Source organism: Entelurus aequoreus, linkage group LG07 (genome assembly GCF_033978785.1).
Source record: "Entelurus aequoreus isolate RoL-2023_Sb linkage group LG07, RoL_Eaeq_v1.1, whole genome shotgun sequence".
Taxonomy (NCBI): domain Eukaryota; kingdom Metazoa; phylum Chordata; class Actinopteri; order Syngnathiformes; family Syngnathidae; genus Entelurus; species Entelurus aequoreus.
The window spans coordinates 48,861,020-48,885,382 of record NC_084737.1 but is presented as its reverse complement, the minus strand read 5'-3'; the positions used below and the strand labels follow the sequence as shown (position 1 = coordinate 48,885,382).

The 24,363-nt window shown below is 39.2% G+C and overlaps 1 protein-coding gene across 8 annotated transcripts in view; it reads left to right on the top strand.

Annotated features, from left to right (window-relative positions):
• cacna2d3a (calcium channel, voltage-dependent, alpha 2/delta subunit 3a) overlaps positions 1 to 24,363 on the top strand; it is a 343,144-nt gene that overhangs the window by 64,947 nt on the left and 253,834 nt on the right. For all 8 annotated transcript variants that reach the window (XR_009826794.1, XM_062053832.1, XM_062053836.1 and 5 more), the window contains one exon: positions 22,067 to 22,183. Coding sequence is in view for 7 of the 8 variants with exons in the window: in XM_062053832.1 (XP_061909816.1) it covers positions 22,067 to 22,183 (117 nt within the window). In the remaining variant the exon portion in view is untranslated. The remainder of the gene's footprint in view (positions 1 to 22,066; positions 22,184 to 24,363) is intronic.

Genomic DNA, 24,363 nt, shown 5'->3' with positions numbered 1-24,363 from the left:
AGCCTTCACCTCAAGCCAGGACTGCGAGTGAGCTGAGCTGCAGTTTATATTTCTAGAAGGTCAACGGGCTCATAGTGATGTTACTAGTAGTTGACTGGGAGGTGTTTATTATCATTTGGGGAGAGTCCGCTGCCTGATGCTCACCTGCTAAACACCTATCTGCTCCACGCTGAAGCGCTGACTACATGCGCTCTGAATACACACTGCTGATTGGCTGATAATGCTTCGTGTGTACCAATCAGATGGTTGTGTGGGTGGGACAATGCTGCGTGTGTACCAATCAGATGGTTTTGTGGGTGGGACAATGCTGCGTGCTGAGACAGAGGCAGAGGAGCGAAGCAGCTTGTTAAGACTTTAGCAGCTAAAGTTAGCTTTAGCTTAGAAACTCGTTCGGTACACCCCCGTGCCGAACCGAAAGCCCCGTACCGAAATGGTTCAATACAAAACACGTACCGTTACACCCCTAGCAGATACAAATGACACATTCATGTTTTTGTGTAATGATGACAACGTATGCTCGCGCGGACGATTGACTAGTTGATGGTTTTCTTTTCAAATGTTCGTTCATAGCCGTTGTGCTGCTATGATAGGCCATTTCCGCTCGACACAGTGTGCATACAACAACATTATTAGGCCGTTTATTGAAATACTCCCACACCTTTGACCACTTTTGGCATGCTTTTCCCCCCTCGCTCGCACCGCTCGCATCGTCTGCTTTGATCGTCTGCTTTGCGGTCCGCCATGACGGTAGTGTGACGTAAATATGCGACGCGTCGACGCACAAAAACGGCGTCGACGTATTTACGTAACCGATGACGTCGACTACGTCGACACGTCGTTTCAGCCTTAGGGCAGAGTGTACTGTCCGTTTGGATTTCCTGAAGTGAACTATGATCTTTTATTGTTTTGGAGATGTTGAGCTCCAGGTTATTGTCAATACAGCGGTCTGTCAGGTGTCAGATCTCCTCTCTGTAGGCTGTCTCGTTCTCTTTAGTCAGTCCCACAACAGTGGCATCATCAGCATACTTAACAATGGTGTTAGTGCGTGTGAGTTGGAACAGTCATGGGGGAAAATGGAGAAGAGTATTGGACTCAGGACACATTCCTGTGGTATGCTTGTGTTGAGCGTGAGGGTTGAGGAGGTATATTTCCCCACTCAGACAGTTTGTGGAAGGTTTTTGAGGAAGTCCAGTATCCACAAATACAGTGAACTGCCCAGACATAGGTGTTTTTATTTTTTACACAAACTTATATGGAATGACTGTATTGAAGGCTGAGCTAAAGTTTATAAAAAGTATTCTCACAAATATATTACTACTGTCCAGGTGTGTAAGTGTGTAATCGCCCTAAGGGAGATGTTTGAGTATACAGATACACGAACACAACTTCGTTCTGCTCGCGTCTGTAATGACTGCAAGTAATAAATCAAATACAAAACATGTACAAGTACACAGTATTGCAACAAATAATCATGAAATGCACTCCAGTATTATACAAATATACATTAAAATAACAATTAGGTAGGTATTCCTGTTCTTTGCACTAATAGATTTTAACTTAGCGTAACAATAATGGAAGATGTCTCAATAAGTAAATACGGTAGTCTTGTACGGCTTTAGTAAAAAAAGTCACTTATCCTTTCTTAATACTAAACCGACCACACTGAACTAGTCCTTGAAACCGTAGTAAATACACATTTCAGCAAAAATATACACATATTAATCATTAACTGTGCACAGTACCTTTCTATATATAACAATATTAATACAGTTAGCTTTAGCTTTGACATCAGCAGTGCTATTAGCTTTAGCATTAGCGAGATCATGTATAAAGCCTTGTTGACTGAAAAGACATATCATACACATATACCCTTTCAAACATTTTTAAATACTATAAAGACACACTCAGGGCTTTACATAAAGGTGCTTGTACCTGAGAAGGGATATGTTTGAGTATACAGATACATGGACACAACTTCGTTCTGCTCACGTCTGTAATGACTGCAAGGAGGAAGTCAGGTGTCCCCAGTATAGCTTCCAGCTCAAGGCGGCACCTGCTGAAGCCCTCCAGTACTACAATGGGTCTTATTAATGCTGGCATTACAATAACATTAGCTCCATATACAAACCCCGTTTCCATATGAGTTGGGAAATTGTGTTAGATGTAAATATAAACGGAATACAATGATTTACAAATCCTTTTCAACCCATATTCAGTTGAATGCACTACAAAGACAAGATATTTGATGTTCAAACTCATAAACTTTTTTTTTTTTTTTTGCAAATAATAATTAACTTAGAATTTCATAGCTGCAACATGTGCCAAAGTAGTTGGGAAAGGGCATGTTCACCACTGTGTTACATGGCCTTTCCTTTTAACATCACTCAGTAAACGTTTGGGAACTGAGGAGACACATTTTTTAAGCTTCTCAGGTGGAATTCTTTCCCATTCTTGCTTGATGTACAGCTTAAGTTGTTCAACAGTCCGGGGGTCTTCGTTGTGGTATTTTAAGCTTCATATTGCGCCACACATTTTCAGTGGGAGACAGGTCTGGACTACAGGCAGGCCAGTCTAGTACCCGTACTCTTTTACTATGAAGCCACGTTGATGTAACACGTGGCTTGGCATTGTCTTGCTGAAATAAGCAGGGGCGTCCATGGTAACGTTGCTTGGATGGCAACATATGTTGCTCCAAAACCTGTATGTACCTTTCAGCATTAATGACGCCTTCACAGATGTGTAAGTTACCCATGTCTTGGGCACTAATACACCCCCATACCATCACAGATGCTGGCTTTTCAACTTTGCGCCTATAACAATCCAGGTGGTTCTTTTCCTCTTTGGTCCAGAGGACACGACGTCCACAGTTTCCAAAAACAATTTGAAATGTGGACTCGTCAGACCACAGAACACTTTTCCACTTTGTATCAGTCCATCTTAGATGAGCTCAGGCCCAGCGAAGCCGACGGCGTTTCTGGGTGTTGTTGATAAACCGTTTTCGCCTTGCATAGGAGAGTTTTAACTTGCACTTACAGATGTAGCGACCAACTGTAGTTACTGACAGTGGGTTTCTGAAGTGTTCCTGAGCCCATGTGGTGATATCCTTTACACACTGATGTCACTTGTTGATGCAGTACAGCCTAAGGGATCGAAGGTCACGGGCTTAGCTGCTTACGTGCAGTGATTTCTCCAGATTGACCGTAGATGGTGAAATCCCTAAATTCCTTGCAATAGCTGGTTGAGAAAGGTTTTTCTTAAACTGTTCAACAATTTGCTCACGCTTTTGTTGACAAAGTTGTGACCATCGCCCCATCCTTGTTTGTGAATGACTGAGCATTTCATGGACTCTACTTTTATACCCAATCATGGCACCCACCTGTTCCCAATTTGCCTGTTCACCTTGGGATGTTCCAAATAAGTGTTTGATGAACATTCCTCAACTTTATCAGTATTTATTGCCACCTTTCCCAACTTCTTTGTCACGTGTTGCTGACATCAAATTCTAAAGTTAATGATTATTTGCAAAAAAAAAGTTTATCAGTTTGAACATCAAATATGTTGTCTTTGTAGCATATTCAACTGAATATGAGTTGAAAATGATTTGCAAATCATTGTATTCCGTTTATATTTACATCTAACACAATTCCCCAACTCATATGGAAACGGAGTTTGTAATACAAATTACTGTGATTTACTTGTGCCATTAACAATAAACATTTTTAAGACTGCAATTATAAAATGAGGTAGCCATTCAACTCAAGAGATTACTTTGCTATTTACAATTACTGCATTCTACTAGTGCCTATAATTACATCCTGTCACATACTCCGTTTTAAAATTAAATGTTGTCCTCAAGATCCTTATGTTTAACAGTAGATTTTTAACCACCATTAAACATGTGCCAAGACTGGTTCAAAAGCTGGAAGTATTGTTGATACATTATGTTGTTGTACTTCAAATATGAGCAAACAACGGTTTACAGACTGGAACTCTTTTGATACATTTAGTTTTTGCACTTCCCAAAATCTTCAGCAGTGGTAACTGTTGTAAGTGGGTATCCGTCTACGTCCCGTTGTTGCGTTGACCAGCATTCCTCCAATGGGGAATTCAAATTGCTAGTCTCTCCCAGATTCTTTTTATGGCAATACGCTGATGTTTATATTCAATCTCCAGGCAATAGTTGGTATTTTGTGGTTTATTCTCCAAGCTTAGAGGACAAACTGAGACCAATCCAGCACCCAAGCGTTCCCTAGCCCGGTCCAGATCGGTCTCCCCTCCACCTCCTGTCCCCCCAAGCTCAGCACTGCCCTGTGCTCCTTATGTAAGGAATGTTATGGCAGTCTCAACAGCGCTCTGCCTGTCTACTCAAGGACACTCGAATCCAAGCACTTTGTACCACACGAGACATTAGCTGATGTAAATTATGACTATAGGAGTTTTAGAAAGAAGTAACACTTAAATATGGATATGATTCTGATCTGCTTCCATCACCGTACAAGTAGGTGCTGGTCGTTGACACTGGTTGTGTCCTTATCTCAGGTATTGCATTAACGAGTGTATAAGCAATACTGTAACAGGATGGAGTTCCAAATTTGTCATATTGGAAGGTCTTTGGTGGTCTTTGCTGTCGCTCATATCTCACCTCTGCTTCGCTTCCTCTCGTGTTATTCATTATAGGCAGTGGTGCACACTCCTCAATATCAGTTGAGTTGTCACTCTGAGCAACTTGATTTTCCTGTTGGTTGTCATGAATGTCCTCTAATGGCAATTGTGTTAAAGCTCTGCTTCGGTCAAGTTCACTAGCGTCGTGTATCATGACAGGCATCTCTTGAGTTGGTTCAGATTGCTGAGCTGGGAACCGAGGTGGCGAGTCTATGAAATAGTAATCATCCTCGTCATTGTTTTCCTCTGAATCCTCTTCCACTTTATCAGTCACTATTGTTTTGCTTTTAAGTGTCAAAGTTCAGTTCCAGCGGCAGGTGATCACATGGCAAGAGAAGGTTACGGTGGAGAATCCTTAACTTTCCTTTCCGACTTGTCGAACCACAGTATAAATAGTGTTTTCCCATTAAAATCCGAGTTTTCTTGTGCCCCCGCGAAGGGTCATGTTCTGCACTAGCACACGGTCACCTGGGTATAACACTGAATTCCTCATTTTCCCATCATATATCTTCCTGTTTCTCTGGGCAGTTTTGTGTGCATTTTGCCGTGCAATTATGTATGCCTCTTGCATTCTCTGTGACTACCCCTACCTGCTTTAGTGGGCAAGTTAAACAACATGTCAATGGGTAACCTTGGAGAATGGCCATACATTAGGTAGAATGGGGAGAAGCCGGTTACCTCTGTTTGTGTGCAGTTATAAGCGAATGTTAGCTTATTTAGGGAGTCTTTCCAGTTCGTCTTGTCTCTGTCTGTGACAGTTTTCAGCATCTGCATTAGTTGCAGTTGAAACGTTTGACTTGTCCATTTACCTGTTGATAATAAGGGACAGTCCTCGACCCAGCCACACTACAATATTTGCTCAGTTGTGAGAAGAGTTGGTTTTCAAACTCGCCCCTCTGATCGTGATGGATGTGTTTTGAAAATCCAAATTTAAGGGCGTATTAATTAAATATTTTTTCAGCTACAGTTTTTCCAGATTTAGATGTTGTAGGGTATGCCTGCGCAAAGCGGGTAAAGTGGTCTATAACTACCAATGCATTCTCATGGCCACACCTGCACCTATCGAGATGAAGGAAGTCCACTGAAACAAGCTCGAAGGGCTGTGTGGTGACAATACTTGTAAGAGAGGCCTTTGTCTCACGGCTAGGTTTTTTCTGTTTTAGGCAACTACAGCTCATTACATATTGCTCTATTTCTCGCTGCAGTAAGGCCAGAGAAAGCCGTCTCTAATCAATTACACTGTTCTGTCAGTCTATTGATGTCCCATTTGGTCATGTTGCTTCTTTAATACTGCAGCTCTGTGTTTTTCAGGCAATAACAGCTGTTTTCTTCTGGCGTTTTTTCTCCATAATGCTCCACTTCTATCCGTCTCCAGTTTGTCCCACTCTCTGAGACGGCTCTGTACACTGAATGTTCTCAGGGTCTTGCTCCAGACATCTTACATTTTCAGCACTGGCCCGATATGGAAGTCATCTTGCTGATCATGGCATATACTGTATGTGCAGGTGTTAATGACATAACTGAGATATCTCGAGCACCTGGCAGGTTTGTGACCGATATAGCTATTGACCACGAGGTACTTGAGTCTGGTTGTGTATCTACTGCCTGAGCGGTCGCTCCAACTGCATCACAATATATTTCTTCTGTGTACTCACTCATTATGGTTTCTAAATTAACTGGCATTCTAGACAAACTATCAGCATCGATGTTCTCTTTGTCAGGGCGGTACTTAATGGTGAAGTTAAAATCAGCTATTTCCGCAACCCATCTACTCCCTGTGGCATTTACCTTAGAAGTGGACAACACATAAATCAAGGGGTTGTTGTCGCTGTAAACTGTGAAGAAGGGTGCATAACAAAGATAGTCACAGAAACGTTCTGTGATTGCCCTCTTCAGAGCGAGGAATTCCAGTTTACCTGAATGGTGGTTCCTCTCTGCTGCTGACGAGGTATGTGAACCATATGCGATTACACATAACTTCCCGTCCTGCTTCTGATACAGCACAGCTCCTAGCCATTTGTTTGAAGCGTCGGTGTGAAGTACAAGTGGCTGGTAAAAAATATGGGAAGGCTAGGACAGGTGGTTGAACTAGACAGTTTATTAGTTGCTCGAGAATTTGTTGGTGTTACTCCTTCCATTCAATGTGTACACACCAGTGTACCCTGCCTCTGGGTACATCCTGGCTGATCCAGATTATTTCTACTACGTTACCCAATATTTACGTTACGTGTTTCACCATTTGTGTGTGTGTATGCTAGCGGCTCTGCCTCCACGGACAGAAACAAAGACATTGGATGACTGACAAGAGGCTTCACTTCAATTATTTAATTCTGCTATAGGTAACTAAAAAAGTTATGGCCGCATCTGGCTCAAGCTGCTGCCACCAGGGGCACTGCTTCGTTGTCCATCATACCAAGGGGAGTGAAGCGACAAAGGCTCGGGTTGTGGGGGGTTGGGTACGTGTGTGTGCTGTGTAATTTCCGTTAATGAATTTTGCGTGTGTAAGCCTGATGATTCGCTTTGTTCCATGACTTCGTTGCTTGCAAACTATTAACACGATAACACAGCCAGTCAGTTCAACAAAATTAAAACAACAGAACAAATCCATGAACGATGGGAAAAGGAATTTGGAGCTGCGCTGTCCTCTAGGACAGTCTCATGGCATTGATCTCGCCAGGTCACTCCAGCAGGGAAAACAATCCATATTAAAATGTTTGGGTTTGAGCGATTGGAAACACATTTTTACTTTTCACTCTTATTGTCCATTTCTGGTCCTAAAATTAATCATACTACACCTTGCAGATCAGACAGCTTCTTCAATATGTTATCCAGTTTGTGATTTAGTTAAAACCACAAGTCTGAGTGCCCACAGCTCTACACATCTTTCAATCTTTGTACCAGCTTTAAGGTACCTTGAGCGGCTGCTAGCATCTTCCAATTTATTGATACACAAAGGCAACATTTACTCGAATCAGCAAATGTCCTGTTATCATGGTTCTGAATAAGTAAATGTCTTCAACGTTCTCGTCTGAAAGAATCGCCAGGCATGCTGCTGTCAACTTCTCCCAAGAGTTTGTGTCCAGCAACAAACGTTCCGTCAGGACAGGCAGGTTCCCTCAAACTCAAGCTTCTCGTCGAGAAGATTGTGTCAATTTCGTTAACAGGAAAGTTGATCAATTCTATTGTTTAGATTTTGGAGAACATTACAAAAAGAGGCTCCAAGAAAGTTAAGACAAGATGAGACAAACAAAAGCAAAAGCAGGAGAGATAAGGGGAGAGGGAAGGAAAAGTGTCCGCCTTCGTTGAGAGCCAGAGACAAAGAGACAAAATAATTCATCACGTAAGGGTGTTTTTTTAAAACCTGGTATCCAAATACTTCTTTTAATGTTGGGTTAATTTTAGTACAACAGGGTATCAATTACATGTTAGCAAACTAAATCTAACTGAGTATTTTATGGCTTCCTTGTCCATTTCGAAGTACATTTATAGTGTGACTGACAGCTCTTAAAAAATATACCACAGGACATATGCAATGGTGCTCAAGCGGTTAACATAATTTGCTGATTTTGGACAGAGGTTTGAGAGGGAATGAGACACAGATTCAAGCACAGTGAGATTGTGTGAGAATGGGCTTAGGTGAAGTGGGCACCAGAGGCGTGTTAAATGAGCTGGGATTTGGGGCGACAGGTTTTAGTATTAGTGTGAAATGAAGTTTTTAACCCTCCATTAATCACGTTATTATCAAATCCCAAGGAGCTAATACACATTGTTGCACATACCTGTATTATGCCACTTGAAAATGGTACAACATTATGTAGCATTGAACTGGACCAAAGAGAGCGATCAGCCTTTACAGACTCGGCTGCAGAAAAAACATTTAAGGCAGGGCATAACCTTTTTTCGGAGCGGCTTGGGGCAAACTTTTTCAACCTACAATGTATTTGCTCGACGCTGAACAATGGCTCTATGACCACTCCTACAGTACGTAGAAATATCTTCCTCTTACTAAAAAGGCACAGCTCATCCCAAAATCTAAAAAAATAAACACATTAAGTGTAGTGCTGTGTCCATTTATTCAACTCTTGCTTGTAATCAAAAAGACCAGCTACAAGCGTTGTGGCACACAGAAAGAACCGTACAGCTTCACTTCTACTGGGAACAGAAGCACTGATGTCAACCTGAACACTGAAGTATTCATTCATACTGGGAGACCCGCTAGAGAACACAAGGAGCAGAACAAAAAAACAGTTACTTTTCTGCCTGACTGTGTTAATATTGATGGCAGTTTTTAATTTAGTTTTAGTCAAAGTCTTTTTAGTGTAATTTCAGTGATCTAAATTGATTTTGTTTTATCCTAGTTTTAGTCAATGAAATTACACAAAATTTTAGTCAACTAAAATTACAGTAAGATTAGTCAACTAAAATCTAAAGTATAAAACGTAAGGCCTCTTTAAAGTTTATTTGAAAGCACCTTTATTTACACTACCTGCAAAGCATTTGTTTTACTAAAAGTAGCACGATCTTATGGTCAGGAATGATGTAGTTAAGAAATGTTTTTCTGCACATGTAAATACAAATATACTTTGTATTATTAAGGCAGTTTTTATTTTTTATGCCATGTCTCTAGCAAAGCAGGTATGTATTTCTGTTGTGAAATGGAGTTACAATGCATGCCTTTATTATAATTTGTTTATGAACGCTGGAGAACCGGTGTTGTGCCCAAAATTGATTCCCTGCCAAAAATGTATTACTGTCTCGGGAGCGCGCACCGCTCGCTAAAGCTGCACTGCTGGAGCTTTGTCTGTCCACAACTTAATACCATTTGAATGGTATTAATGAGATTGTTATTGATCCGATGTTGATGTGCTAAACCTTTTTCTTGTTTAAATGCTACATACAGTACATTAAGTGTACTTTGTTCATGCATATAATACATAGTAATAACATGTTTGGATCTATTCATTAAATCAATGTATTTTTGCCTGCCAAACAGGGATTCAAGGTACTTTTTTAAAATATTGACACCGATTTTATATGCATAAATAACTAGATTACCCTTAGGAGTATTGTATATATCATAATAAACTACATACTGTTCTGTTTACATGTTAAAGTGTCTTTTATAAAGTTGAAATCATTCCCAAGCAACAACTTAGTGGGTGCCAAAAAATGATTCAAAGTTATATTTTAATATTGATACAGCTTTTCTGTGCATTAATGATTAGATTACTCTGAGGAGTATAGCATATATAATAATAATGTACATAGTGTACTGTTTACATGTAGAAGTACACTTTTGAAATGTTTAAATCACCCCTAAGCAACAACGGCACAGCAGTGGAGATCGTAAGCAGCACCAAGTTCCTGGCGGTGCAGATAACTGACAATCTGACCTGGCCTCTACACACCGGAGCTCTTATAAAAAGAGCTCAGCAGCACATGCACTTTTTACGTCGGATAAAAAGAGCACAGCTCCCTCACCCCATTCTCACCACATTCTACAGAGGCTCTATAAAGAGCCTACAGACCAACTGCGTCTCTGTCTGGACTGGAGCCTGCAGTGCCTCAGACTGGAAGTCTCTGCAGAGAGTGGTGAGGACGGCGGAAAAGATCATCAGGACTAGGGATGATGTTCGAAAACCGGTTCTCCCGATGCTTCGATAACAAAAGAAACGTTTCCATGGATTCAAATCCCTTTTTGAGAACCGGTTCCCGTTATGGAAGCCACTATACCGTATTTTCGCAACCATAGGGCGCACTGTATTAAAAGGCGCCGTGTCAGTTACGGGTGCTATTTCTGTATTTAACGCATAAATAAGGCGCAGCGTATTTTTGGGCGCAGGCATTGTTAAACATACGCTAGCTTAAAACATACGCTATCTTAAAACATACGCTAGCATGCATGGACGCTGTTTTAAAAAGGCAGCAGGAGCAAAGCTGAGTTTGGTAGTACTTTATTGAAGTATTTATCAATGTATTCACATTATTTTTTGATCAATCCTCATCCACAAATCCATCAAAGTCCTCATCTTCTGTGTCCGAAATGAACAGCTGGGCAAGTTCTTAATCAAACACGCCAGATCCCTTCTAGTCATTTTCAAAGCCAGTCTCGTTGTCCATTAGCATAGCAAGCCAGGACAACAGTAAAAGCCGACTTCTCTTGCCCTGTTGTGCGTATCGATTCGCTACCGTGCTGGTCCCCTTCTTCTCCACAGTGTGCTTCAACGGGATGTCGAAAGTGAGCGGCACCTCGTCCATGTTGGTGATGTGTTTGTCGGCAATTGTTTTATTTACAACGCACATAGCAGCACTATATGCTCACTGGGGGCGTGCCTTTAGCGTCCTCTCTCACCTGAAACCTTTACCCTTTAACGTCCGCATGCTGTCCTCAGTCACGTCCGCCTTTCCTCCATATAAACAGCATGCCGGCCCAGTCACATAACATCTACGGCTTTTGGAACTCAGTGCACACACAACAACCTATCTGGATTCGATAAGAGATTCGATAAGGAATCGGTTCGACAAGAGGATTCGATAATGGCATCAACATCGATAATTTCTTAACGAACATCATCCCTAATCAGGACCAAAAGCCGCTGCCTGAATAGAGCTCAGAAAATCTGTAGAGACTCCTCCCAGCCCCACCAAGGTCTGTTTTCACTGCTGGACTCTGGAAAGAGGTTCCGCAGCCTCCGTAGCAAATCTGTAACAGCTTCTTCCCTCAGGCCATAAGACTCTTGAACACATCATAACAATCCCCTCAATTCCCCCCAAAAACAGATTAACTCGCTGGACTATAAAGACAATATAACATACATCCATAAACGTGGATGCATATGCAAGAGTGCAATATATTTATCTGTACAGTAAATCTATTTATATCCGCACCTTATTGCTCTTTTTACCTGCACTACAACTAGCTAATGCAACGAAATGTAGTTCTTATCTGTACTGTAAAGTTCACATTTGAATGACAATAAAGGAAGTCTAAGTCTAAATATACATAGCTTTAACTTACAGTTGTGTAGATGTCATGATTGATTACTCGCCCGCTGATGGCATCATATAGCGTCAAAAATAAAATGCGTCCTCTTCACTTTCTCCCGGGCCAGGTGCACAAATATTACAATGTGGACCATAAAAATGTCATACTCACCCTTATGTCATATGTACAAAGTAGGCTATTAAAGAGCTGTGATTGGATAATGCCAAAACATGTTGCAACCACGAAATTATAAATGAATGGATTTTGCTTCTATCAACATTTTTGTCTTTTTTTATTTGTTAACTAACATGTCAGTTACTCGTGTCTTCGTCTTCGCCAAGGCACCTTTGTTTTGAGTAAATAGTATCTTATTTTTTACCTTCTCTGATGTAAAAAAACAAAACCCAAATAAATTAAACAGCTTCCTGCAGAGGTTGGGCACAGCTGACTCTGTGGGCGGGCACATGAGCCCGGGACTGAGCCTTTGTATTCTACTAAATGATGTTCTTTTATTATTTTATAGTGCAACCTCTGTGGTTGAACATTATTCCTTGATTTGTTGGCTTTATAGTCTGTTTTGTTAACTCTCAATATCAGTACAGTAATAAAAAAAAGAATATTCGCCAGATAGTAAAATATCTCATTCTGTATACCTATTGTATAAATATCTCAAACAAGTAGAAACATGGCTTAAAGAGGATATATGATGATTTTCCACTTTTCTGACTTATAACTGTTGTTAGAATTTTGGAAAGCGTCAAATCATTAGGTTCATGTATTAGGGTAGGGACGGCGTGGCGCGGTTGGGAGAGTGGCACTGCCAGCAACCTGAGGGTTATAGGTTTAATCCCCAGCTTCTACCAACCTAGTCACGTTCGTTGTGTCCTTGAGCAAGACACTTCACCCTTGTTCCTGATGGGTCGTGGTTGGCGCCTTTCATGGCAGCTCCTGCCATCAGTGTGTGAATGTGGGTGTGAATGGGTGAATGTGGAAATAGTGTCAAAGCGCTTTGAGTACCTTGAAGGTAGAAAAGTGCTATACAAGTATAACCCATTTACCATTTAGGGTGGGAGCTTTTATAGCGGGTGTGTTGTGTTGTATTTTTATTAATTCTCAGACATTTTTTATTCTATCAGCCCTTTTTTCTGGTAACAACTAGGGATGTATACCGTGTACTGGTATTTTTTTTATACCAGTTACTAAATGGGTTGGTCCAGGAAGACTATAAAGATTCTGGACTATCTGTATTTTTTTAATCCAGCTGACCGTCATCATTATGACACGCGGTCACATTCAGTTTATGTGCCACTACTACGCATGGGTAGATAATAATCCGTTTGGAATAATCACACCTGAGGAAGCAACACCACACAAATAAGTGAACATTGTAAATAATCACTGGGTCTTTTTATTTATATAATACACACTCAACAGAGATACATATACGTCAATAGCTGTCAACACTGGCTTCCTGTCCGTCACTCAAATAGGTCTGTGTGCAACATAAACACAAATAACAATTCCTATTGTTACAAAATTCACACCTACATAGCATGCTAATTGATTGTAATGATTTATATTGTATATTTGATATATTATGTAAAAGGTACGTGTAGGGATGATGTTTGATAAGAAATTATCGAGTTTGAGCCTATTATCGAATCCTCTTATCGAACCGATTGCTTATCGATTCTCTTATCGAGTCCAGATAGGTTGTTGTATATGGAAAATAACACACAATATTTGGTTTAACAAATCACTTCACATTCTCTACTACTCGCTACTATAGTATTACCATATCTGAGTTATTGTGCAGAAATGTGGGGAAATAACTACAAATGTGCGCTACATTCGTTAACCGTGTTACAAAAAAAATTAATTAGACTGATACATAATGTTGGATATAGAGAACATACAAACACTTTATTTATTGAGTCAAAAATATTAAAGTTCGATGATTTGGTAAAATTGCAAACAGCTAAAATTATGTGGAATTAAATGATGGAATGGATGAAGTAAAGAAGTTAAACATTGTACTGATATGATCCAGTTTAAGAGGTTGTTCAAATGAATAGTGCTTACAAAGTACAAAGAAGAAGAATTATGAGAAATACTTTCAACCTTATTGAAAATAAGATATTCTTCATCTCAGTACATTAATAATGACTGAATTAATTAATTACATATTACAAAACTGTTGTATATACTAATTCACAGATATTTTATTATAAAAAGGTCAGTAAATGATGTATATATTTTTAAATGCTAAGAAGTAGGAAAGGGGTAGGATTAAATAAGCTTTACTTCTTCCTACTCCTGTAAAGTGAAATGATATGAAACTGTGATGTATTATACTGTAAGTGTGTTCATGTTCCAAATAAACTAAAGAAATAAAGAAAGCACTAGTTTATTAGACAGTTTTGCAAACTCTGTCGTGGTGTAGATTACAAGATAACGTTAACGTTATCAGACACATACAAAAAGGCTCACGTTAACGTTACCGTTAGCCGCTGACTATGTTTAGGTAACGTTAGTCTAGCTAACATTACTGCAGTCCTGGTTGACATAAGAGGTAACGTTACTACAAGTGAGCAGATATGGAAATTAACCGGCTACAGTTAACGTTAGTTACTAACCGGCGTCACCGCCACTGTAGCTGGGACTTGGGCAGCTGGCAGAAGAAGAGGGGCGTTCTTCGTCGTCTCTGCCGCTGCTTCGAAGACACGACACGCTTGTTGTACTTCCCCCGCTTACACGAGAGCGAAGCCTGGCAATAATTGCATATTGCCGCTTCCTCATTTTTTTTGGTGAAATTAAGCCATGCCTTGGAGCACTTTTTCCGGTCCATTTTTTTCCAGCTTTCCCAATCTGCGCCTAATGACTGAGCTACGTGACGTCATTTCTTGTGATGTCCCACAGGGCATTTCTTGTCGGGACGAGATTCGTTCCCAGGTATTCGAATAAAGAACCAACTCTTTTTCTTTACTATAGTGGTCTCGATAACGGGATTCGAAAAGGGATTCAAAAAGGGATTCGAGTCCGAAGACTCGGTTCTTTTCTTATTGAACAACCGGGAAAACCGGTTTAGATCATCCCTAGGTATGTGCTCTGCACATGAATGTCATACATAAAAAAACATTTTAGTTTATTATTTATTACAAAACCCAAAACCAGTGAAGTTGGCACGCTGTGTAAATCGTAAATAAATAAAAAAAGAATACAATGATTTGCAAATCCTTTTCAACTTATATTCAATTGAATACACTGCAAAGACAATATATTTAATTTTCGAACTGGGAAACTTATTTTTTTTTTGCAAATAATCATTAACTTGGAATTTAATGGCAGCAACACATTTCAAAAAAGTTGGCACAGGGACATTTTTACCACTGTGTTACATGGCCTTTCTTTTTAACAACACTCAGTAAACTGAGGAGACCAATTTTTTAAGCTTTTCAGGTGGAATTCTTTCCCATTCTTGCTTGATGTACAGCTTAAGTTGTTCAACAGTCCGAGTCCGTTGTCGTATTTTACTCTTCATAATGCACCACACATTTGCAGTGGGAGACAGGTCTGGACTACAGGCAGGCCAGTCTAGTACCCGCACTCTTTTACTATGAAGCTACACTGATGTTACATGTGGCTTGGCATTGTCTTGCTGAAATAAGCAGGAGCGTCCATAATAATGTTGCTTGGATGTGTATGTACCTTTCAGCATTAATGGTGCCTTCACAGATGTGTAAGTTACCCATGCCTTGAGCACTAATACACCCCCATACCATCACAGATGCTGGCTTTTGAACTTTGCGCCTATAATAGATGGTTATTTTCCTCTTTGGTCTGGAGGACACAACGTCCACAGTTTCCAAAAACAATTTGAAATGTGGACTCGTCAGACCACAGAACACTTTTCCACTTTGCATCAGTTCATTTTAGATGAGCTCGGGCCGAGCGAAGCCGGCGGCGTTTCTGGGTGTTGTTGATAAATGGCTTTGGCTTTGCATAGTAGAGTTTTAACTTGCATTTACAGATGTAGCGACAAACTGTAGGTACTGAGTGGGGTTTTCTGAAGTGTTCCTGAGTCCATGTGGTGATATCCTGTTACACTGTTGTCGCTTTTTGATGCAGTACCGCCTGAGGGATCGAAGGTCACAGGCTTGCCGCTTACGTGCAGTGATTTCTCCAGATTCTCTGAACCTTTTGATGATATTTCCGACCGTAGATGGTGAAATCCCTAAATTCTTTGCAATAGCTTGTTGAGAAACGGTGTTCTTAAAACTGTCCGAAAATTTGCTCACGTATTTATTTACAAAGTGGTGACCCTCGCCCCATCCTTGTTTGTGAATGACTGAGCATGTCATGGAAGCTGCTTTTATACCCAATCATGGCACCCACCTGTTCCCAGTTCGCCTGTTCACCCGTGGGATGTTACAAATAAGTGTTTGATTAGCATTCCTCAACTTTCTTTTTTGCTACTTGTGCCAGCTTTTTTTATACATGTTGCAGGCATCAAATTCCAAATGAGCTAATATTTGCAAAAAATAACAGCGTTTATCTGTTCGAACTTCAAGTGTCTTGTCTTTGCAGTGTTTTCAATTGAATATAGGTTGAAAAGGATTTGCAAATCATTTTATTCTTTTTGTATTTACGATTTACACAATGTGCCAACTTCACAGGTTTTGGGTTTTGTATATATATATATATATATATATATATATATATATATATATATATATATATATATATATATATATATATATATATATATATATATATATATATATATATATATATATATATATATAATAGCTGTAAAGATCTGCTGTATGTGTGCTTTGGTCCCTTCTCACACTAATACACAAACATACGTCTGATAAAATGCTAAAAAAAACCTAATGGAATTTTACAGTTTTTTTTTATTGAATAAGGCACTAAGAATGAAACATGAAAATAAAAGATATGGGATTTAAAATATTAACTATTAATGATAAAATACTGAATAATAAAAACATATGAATGTCGCTTATCTTTCTCAAACCACCTCCTCAATGGACATTGTTTTTACAATCAAACAAAATGCAACATAATTGCAACAAACATGGCAGAATATGAACGCAAAGGGCAAAAAAACTTCCACAATCTGAGATAACATCAGTTTTCTGCATAACTTTGCTGTAAAATTCTGCTTCTGCCCCTGACATCCGTGTCTCGGGTTGGCTGCTCTGTAAACAAACCCTGCCCACTCTGCTTTGTGCCTTGTCTGCCTGGAGCTGCTGTGTCATAGTCCCTATGTCACTCAAAAGCGTAGATTCCAATCATTTCAATATTTTAACAAATTAAAAATGTATGGTAATTTTAAAATGGCACTGCACATTCATAATTTCGATGTCAAGGGTTTTAGTAAAAATTATAATTTGGAAACATTCGGCGGGCCGAATCGAAAAGCTTAACGGGCCGTATTCGACCCGTGGCCTGAATTTTGCCAAGGCCCGCTCTAGGTTGTGCTCAGGTAGGAAACCACCAAAATAACTTAATATAATCTACTACTCTATAAATTTGAAATGTAAAATATGAAAACCTTTCCATAAAGTGGGCCAGAGTGTCAACAGAAAGCAGTCCCTTATAATCTCTTCCATCACTTTCCCAATGTGCTGTTAAAGTTACAATGAAACTGCTTTCCCTTTTTTTTATTATGGGAAATAGTGCAGTGGTATGTGAGGTAGCTTTCCTGACATGGTCATGTTATGTAAACAACATAGCCATTCCAGTTTCAGGCACAATAAAGATTATTGAAACCAAAAAAAGGCTTTCAATAGATGTGACTCATGAATTTGTCTACGGAGAAAAGCTCTGAGCTAAAAATATGACCATGAAGTCAGCTAATTATTATTATAAAATCAGTAAGTGACAGAATGAATAAATATTGCCGTTGTCACCTACAGTACCAAGAGCGTTTGTTGCTGTGATTATCATATGAAGTGATTTAGCTGCTTAATCATCAGTTACAATGTGATTGCATCAATTTAATTAGTCATTTCTGTTGCATGAGGGAGCAAATCATATGCTACTTGTGGTATACCTGCCATAAATAGGTTATTCCCCTGTCTATGGCAGGTATACCATAGTTATTCAAATGTTTTGGGGCCATAACTCGCTTTCTTACTCGCACTTCCGACGGTTGTCCTGTTACCATATCCAAGATAAGTTTGATGCTCAAAACTGTTAACTGGCATCACATTAATATCAAAAGAGACCGTGTCGGTTTCATTTCAAAGACAAAAATCTTTTTGTAGTTTATGAGAAAGGGGTCGTGTAGCGGGGATAAAAATATAAGGAAGAAAATCCCTACCAGTAGAGGAACTTAACATTTATTACAAACAGCAGGTTTATCCACCTTCAATCACATTTAAAGTTGGACTTTTATCTTCTTAAAAAGTACCTTGAGGAATCCAACCCACTTAATCTATTGACATACTTAAGAGCTTTTAATACTTTTTAGGCCGTTTGGCCTTGCAAGATCACATTGTAACAGTGCAAAAATATAGCACTATCTTTGGGACGGCATGGCGTAATGGGTAGAGCGCCCGTGTCAGAAACCTGAGGGTCGCAGGTTCGCTCCCCGCCTCTTACCATGCCGTAGTGTCCTTGGGCAGTACACTTCACCCTTGCCCCCGGTGCCGCTCACACCGGTGAATGAATGTTGAATGAATGATAGGTGGTGGTCGGAGGGGCCGTAGGCGCAAATTGGCAGCCACGCTTCCGTCAGTCTACCCCAGGGCAGCTGTGGCTACGAAGTAGCTTACCACCACCAGGTGTGAATGAATGATGGGTTTTTAACATGTAAAGCGACTTTGGGTACTTAGAAAAGCGCTATATAAATCCCAGGTATTATTATTATCTTTGCCTTTGCTTTTACTGCATTAATCACCTCTTGCTTACTTTCTCATCAGTTTGTTTGTGTTTGTCTGTGTGCTAATTAAATTTACGGAGGCGTTACAAAGCCAGGATTATGACTCGAAAACATTCATTCGGTTAGCGATATATGACAACATCATGTCTTGTTGCAGGGATGCCCATTACTTCGATCATGATTTAAAGGTGGCTCGCGATCTACCGGTCGATTGGAGAAAGACTGTGGGTCGATCCCGAGGCATTAAAAAATACATCTTGTATGCCTGTCATCCATCTTCACTATGACATTTGTCACTTGATTGACATACACTACCACCAAGGGACTTGTAAAATCACTGCTGATGTAATACAAGCGCAGTTTGACGAAGTAGGAAGCAACTGGCGAGGCACTTTTAACAGACCACAAAGTCCAAAGACCAACTGCACAGTTCTGGTCTTCACTGTAAAAGTCCTGCTACATCCTGCCTGCAAAAATAAAAAAAAAGGTCTCAGGAAAAAAAACTTACAAAAGCTCGCAAGCCACCGAGTTTGCCTACAATTTAAATCTTCTAAAGAGGATAAAAATAAGTATTGGAGCAAGACAAATAAGCTAGAAACTAAACACTTTCATATAGGAGTAGGACTTTTTGAAAATGCGTTGTGCAAAATGCGTTTATGAAATAATACCATTTAAGGTACGCCAAAATATATTCTTGCCTTCAAGAAAGACGGGGTATAAGCACTTTACATTCATATTGAACACTAGGGCTGTGAGTCTTTGGGTGTCGCACGATTCGATTCAATATTGATTCTTGGGGGTCACGATTCGATTCAAAATCAATTTTTTTCCCGATTCAAAACGATTCTCTATTCATTCAATACATAGATTTCAGCAGGATCTACCCCAGTCTGCTGACATGCAAGCAGAGTAGTAGATTTTTGTAAAACGTTTTAATAATTGTAAAGGACAATGTTTTATCAACTGATTGCAATAATGTACATTTTTTTTAACTATTAAATAAACCAAAAATATCACTTATTTTATCTTTGTGAAAATATTGGACACAGTGTGTTGTCAAGCTTATGAGATGCGATGCAAGTGTAAGAAACTGTGACACAATTGTTCTTTTTTTTATTTTTTATAAATGTCTAATGATAATGTCAATGAGCGATTTTTAATCACTGTTGTGTTGAAATTGTAATTTTTTATTGATACTGTTGTTGATAATATTCATTTTTGGTTCACTACTTTTGGTTTGTTCTGTGTCGTGTTTGTGGCTCCTCTCAAATGCTCTGTTTATTGCAGTTCTGAGTGTTGCTGGGTCGGGTTTGGTTTTGGAAATGGATTGCATTGTTATGGTATTGCTGTGTATTGTTTTGTTGGATTGATTAATTAAAAAAATAAATAAATAAATAAAAATAAATAAAATGAAATACAATTTTAAAATTTTAAAAAATAAAATCGATTTTTTTTAAATGAGAATCGATTCTGAATCGCACAATGTGAGAATCGCGATTCGAATTCGAATCGATTTTTTCCCACACCCCTATTGAACACCTTTAACATCTTGTTCACGTTAACAAAAAACCTGTCCGTTCTAATAAACATGTATCCACTTTGTCCATTGATATAATTTATATGAGGTAGATGACTTCGACTCGGTCTTTGATAAGTAGCTTGCCTGCTGAAAAAGTGTCTTGCTCTATTATTTTCCTGCTTGACTTATCAATCAATTGAATTTGACAAAGTCAGAAGGATGTTTTTTCAACCGTCACCAGCATATGCAATTCATATAAGTTGGTTTTGTCAAACCACTTAATGTATTCTCAAAAAATATACATTGCAACCTACAATGTTGAACACAAGCCAGGAATATTTAACGATTTTTTCAAATTTAAAAATAATTTAAAAAACTCAAAGTCAAGTTCTACGATAGTCATCACACTTGTCCATACTCTATAATTCCATCACACAAACATTACAGAAAACACAAAGAAAGAGCACAACATACTTGTCGAGTTTATGAGTTTAAATGTTACCAGAGCTCAAGCCTCCCTAAATATGCTTTGTGATATTTGTGGAGGCTGAATTAAATTGAAGAATGATGTCGATGCTTAAACTGCTTTGATCAAACACCTCTTGTTGTATTTGATTTTAGACATTCCACTCTATACTTTATAAATAATTTTTAAACTGATGTGTTGTTGCAAATGTCGCACAAAAAAAAAGTGTATTGAGAATCACACAGACTGAGCAGCGTTGTTCAAATTGTACAAATGTACCTTATAAACTTAACATAGACATGTATTTAGGTTGTTACTAGGGATGTCCGATAATATTGGACTGACGATATTATCGGCCGATAAATGCTTTAAAATGTAATATCAGAAATTATCGTTATCGGTTTCAAAATTATCGTTATCGGTTTCAAAAAGTAAAATTAATGACTTTTTAAAACGCCACTGTGTACACGGATGTAGGGAGAAGTATAGAGCGCCAATAAACCTTAAAGGCACTGCGGAATCGTCCGAGGGTCAAAAAGGAGGTATGTGCGTTAATCGGGTGATAAAAAAAATTAGTGCCCTTAATGAAATTTATAGTTAACACAATATTAATCGCATTAATTTTGACAGCCCTAATCGATACCTATCATCGGAGGGCAAACTTGCTGAGCACAGATCGATGTAGTTGAATTTAAGGAATATAAATTGATATAGCGATCAAATCTCAAAAACTGATGGATCAGTACCCTTTCTCTCATGAGTGTGTCCCTCTCCTCATCCTGCTCTCTTGTCTGACACAGTGCAGGAGTAGCTAAGAGCATGTGCCTAGAATAAGCGAGGGCACACATTAGGAAAGTACCATAATTTTCTGTTAAATTCCCTTCCCAGTGAAACATCCCTGGCAGCAGCTTTGCACATATGTCAGAAATCGTATAATATACTCCCTCGCTTAGATCATCTACTGTATATTCATATACCAGATCTTTCTTAGGTTATGAGGACATACTGTAGATCTGTCTTACAGCCCCTATGGGAAGCAAGTGTGTGTTGGAATTAACTAGACTTAATGTCACTGTCCCCTGTTAAGGTGCTGGTTATGGCAAGCACGTGTAATTAGGCTTATGTTGGGATAATATGACTCTGTGTCGTGCAGTAAGCCACGGAAGCAGTGTGTCACCGGCACTTACTGTGTGGTTGGGAAAGTGTGAAGGTGGTTGATATTTCTCTTGGCTGAGCTGATTGCTTTTGATGTATTGTACATATAAATAATTGAGAAAAAAAGTGATTGCCATGTTAACATGGTCAATATTGCAAAACTGGTGTCAGAATAATTAATTGTTCCTTACAATTTGAAATGCTGATATTTTTAAAAGCAGTTCAGATACATCTTTATACTCCATCTGATTGCTGTGCTCATTTATCAGACAATAACTCAATAAAATACCAGTGAACAGCAGCGTAACCTCATGCAACACATCTTCTCACAAAGGCGGTAATTGTAACAATGTGCAATGTATCTTGCAGAAATACAAGGAGTTCGAGAGGGCAGTGCGGGTGGACGAGATTGATGGGCTGCGTCTGGTGAAGAGACTCGCTGATGACATGGAGGAGATGTTTCGCAAGAAAGCTCAGGCAATGGAGGTACACACAAATACTAAATTCTATGTCCACAGGTACGCATAACTTTTTAAATTGATTACCAGGCAGTACCATACATGCCCTGGCATCAATTCAGTGGCTTTTGTAAGTGGCTATGCCGAGTCTTTTTAGTATCTGAAAGAATGTGTCATGTCACATCGCCGCTGTGAAACTGGACGCATCATATGTCTTGCCTTTGTGCATATGTGTGCACAAGAGAGATACCCGGACAACTAAGTGGGTAAGGTGATAGACTGCGAAAGGTTGGTGATCTCATTTTATCGATCGACTTGAATCAAGCATCAGTAAGTCAATGGCTGCTTCATGGTGAAGCTCTCAACTGAAATAAGGCTGCAGCTAACGATTATTTTTCTATCGATTAATCTATAGATTATTTTTTTCGATTAATCGGTTAATCTATAGATTATTTTTTTCGATTAATCCATAGATTATTTTTCCTTTTACCGATTATTTTTTTATTCAAAATGAAGATGAAAAAATAAATGTAGGCCCGTTTTTTCAAAAGGCATGGCTTTTATTTACAAAAAAAAAGAAGTATGGCCACTCAGTCAACATTGACAACAACATGACTAAATATTCTGTAACAATGTAAACATTTAAAACTTTTAACCTTTAACAAAATTAAAAGTAGCTTATTTGCTTTTTAATGTGCAAATATAAAAGTCAACATCCAGTACAAATCTTAATATTCTGCAATAGTATAAGCATTTCAAAAGTAAAAGTATTGCTTATTTTGCTTTAAAATGTGCAAAAATAAAGATAAACATCCAATACAAACAAGTGTAAAACGAAATATTCTGTAACAACAGTGTAAACATTTCAACAAAAGTGTAAGTATTGCTTATTTGCTAAAATGTGCAAAAATAAAGATAAACATCCAATACAAAAAAGTGCCAATCTAAATATTCTGGAGCACTGTAAACATTAAGTATTGCTTTTAAAATGTGCAAAATAAACATCCAGTCCAACACAGTACACAATAACCAATTCTACTCATTCCAGTGAGTGACTAACAGTTGTATCGAAGAAAGGTTAGCATGTCTACATGCTCTGGTTCTTTTCATGTTTACAATATTCCCAGCAGCTGAAAATAGGCGCTCAGAAGGTGTCGATGTGGCTGGAGCTGAGAGCTAATTAGCCTTCACCTCAAGCCAGGACTGCGAGTGAGCTGAGCTGCAGTTTAAGTTTCTAGAAGGTCAACGGGCTCATAGTGATGTTACTAGTTGTTGACTGGGAGGTGTTTATTATCATTTGGGGAGAGTCCGCTGCCTGATGCTCACCTGCTAAACACCTATCTAATCGACGCTGAAGCGCTGACTACATGTGCTCTGAATACACACTGCTGATTGGCTGGTAACGCTCTGAATACGCACTGCTGATTGGCTGATAATGCTTTGTGTGTACCAATCAGATGGTTGTGTGGGTGGGACAATGCTGCGTGCTGAGACAGAGGCAGAAGGAGCGAAGTAGCTTGTTAAGACTTTAGCAGCTAAAGTTAGTTTTAGCTTAGAAACTCGTTCGGTACACCCCCGTACCGAACCGAAAGCCCCGTACCGAAACGGTTCAATACAAAACACGTACCGTTACACCCCCAGCAGATACAAATGACACATTCATGTTTTTGTGTAATGCTGACAACGTATGCTCACGCGGACGATTGACTAGTTGATGGTTTTCTTTTCAAATGTTCGTTCATAGCCATTGTGCTGCTATGATAGGCCATTTACGCTCGACACAGTGTGCATACAACAACATTATTAGGCTGTGTATTGAAATACTTCCACACTTTTGACCACTTTTGGCGTGATTTTTCCCCCTCGCTCGCACCGCTCGCATCGTCTGCTTTGATCGTCTGCTTTGCGCTTCGCCATGACGGTAGTGTGACGTAAATATGCGACGTGTCGACGCACAAAAACGGCGTCGACGTATTTACGTAACCAATGACGTCGACTACGTCGACGCGTCGTTTCAGCCTTAAACTGAAACACAACCTATATTTGTGTGCTAATCTTCAACGTGGTCGTCGTGCTCTGCAAGTGTTTGCTTGTTTCTACTTGGATGGACTGAATTGGATGGATACAATAAATACAATTATACTTTGTTTCTGCTAAACTTTAATTCAGCGTTTAGTCCACATGTCTTTTATAATGGTTTTAGTTCGG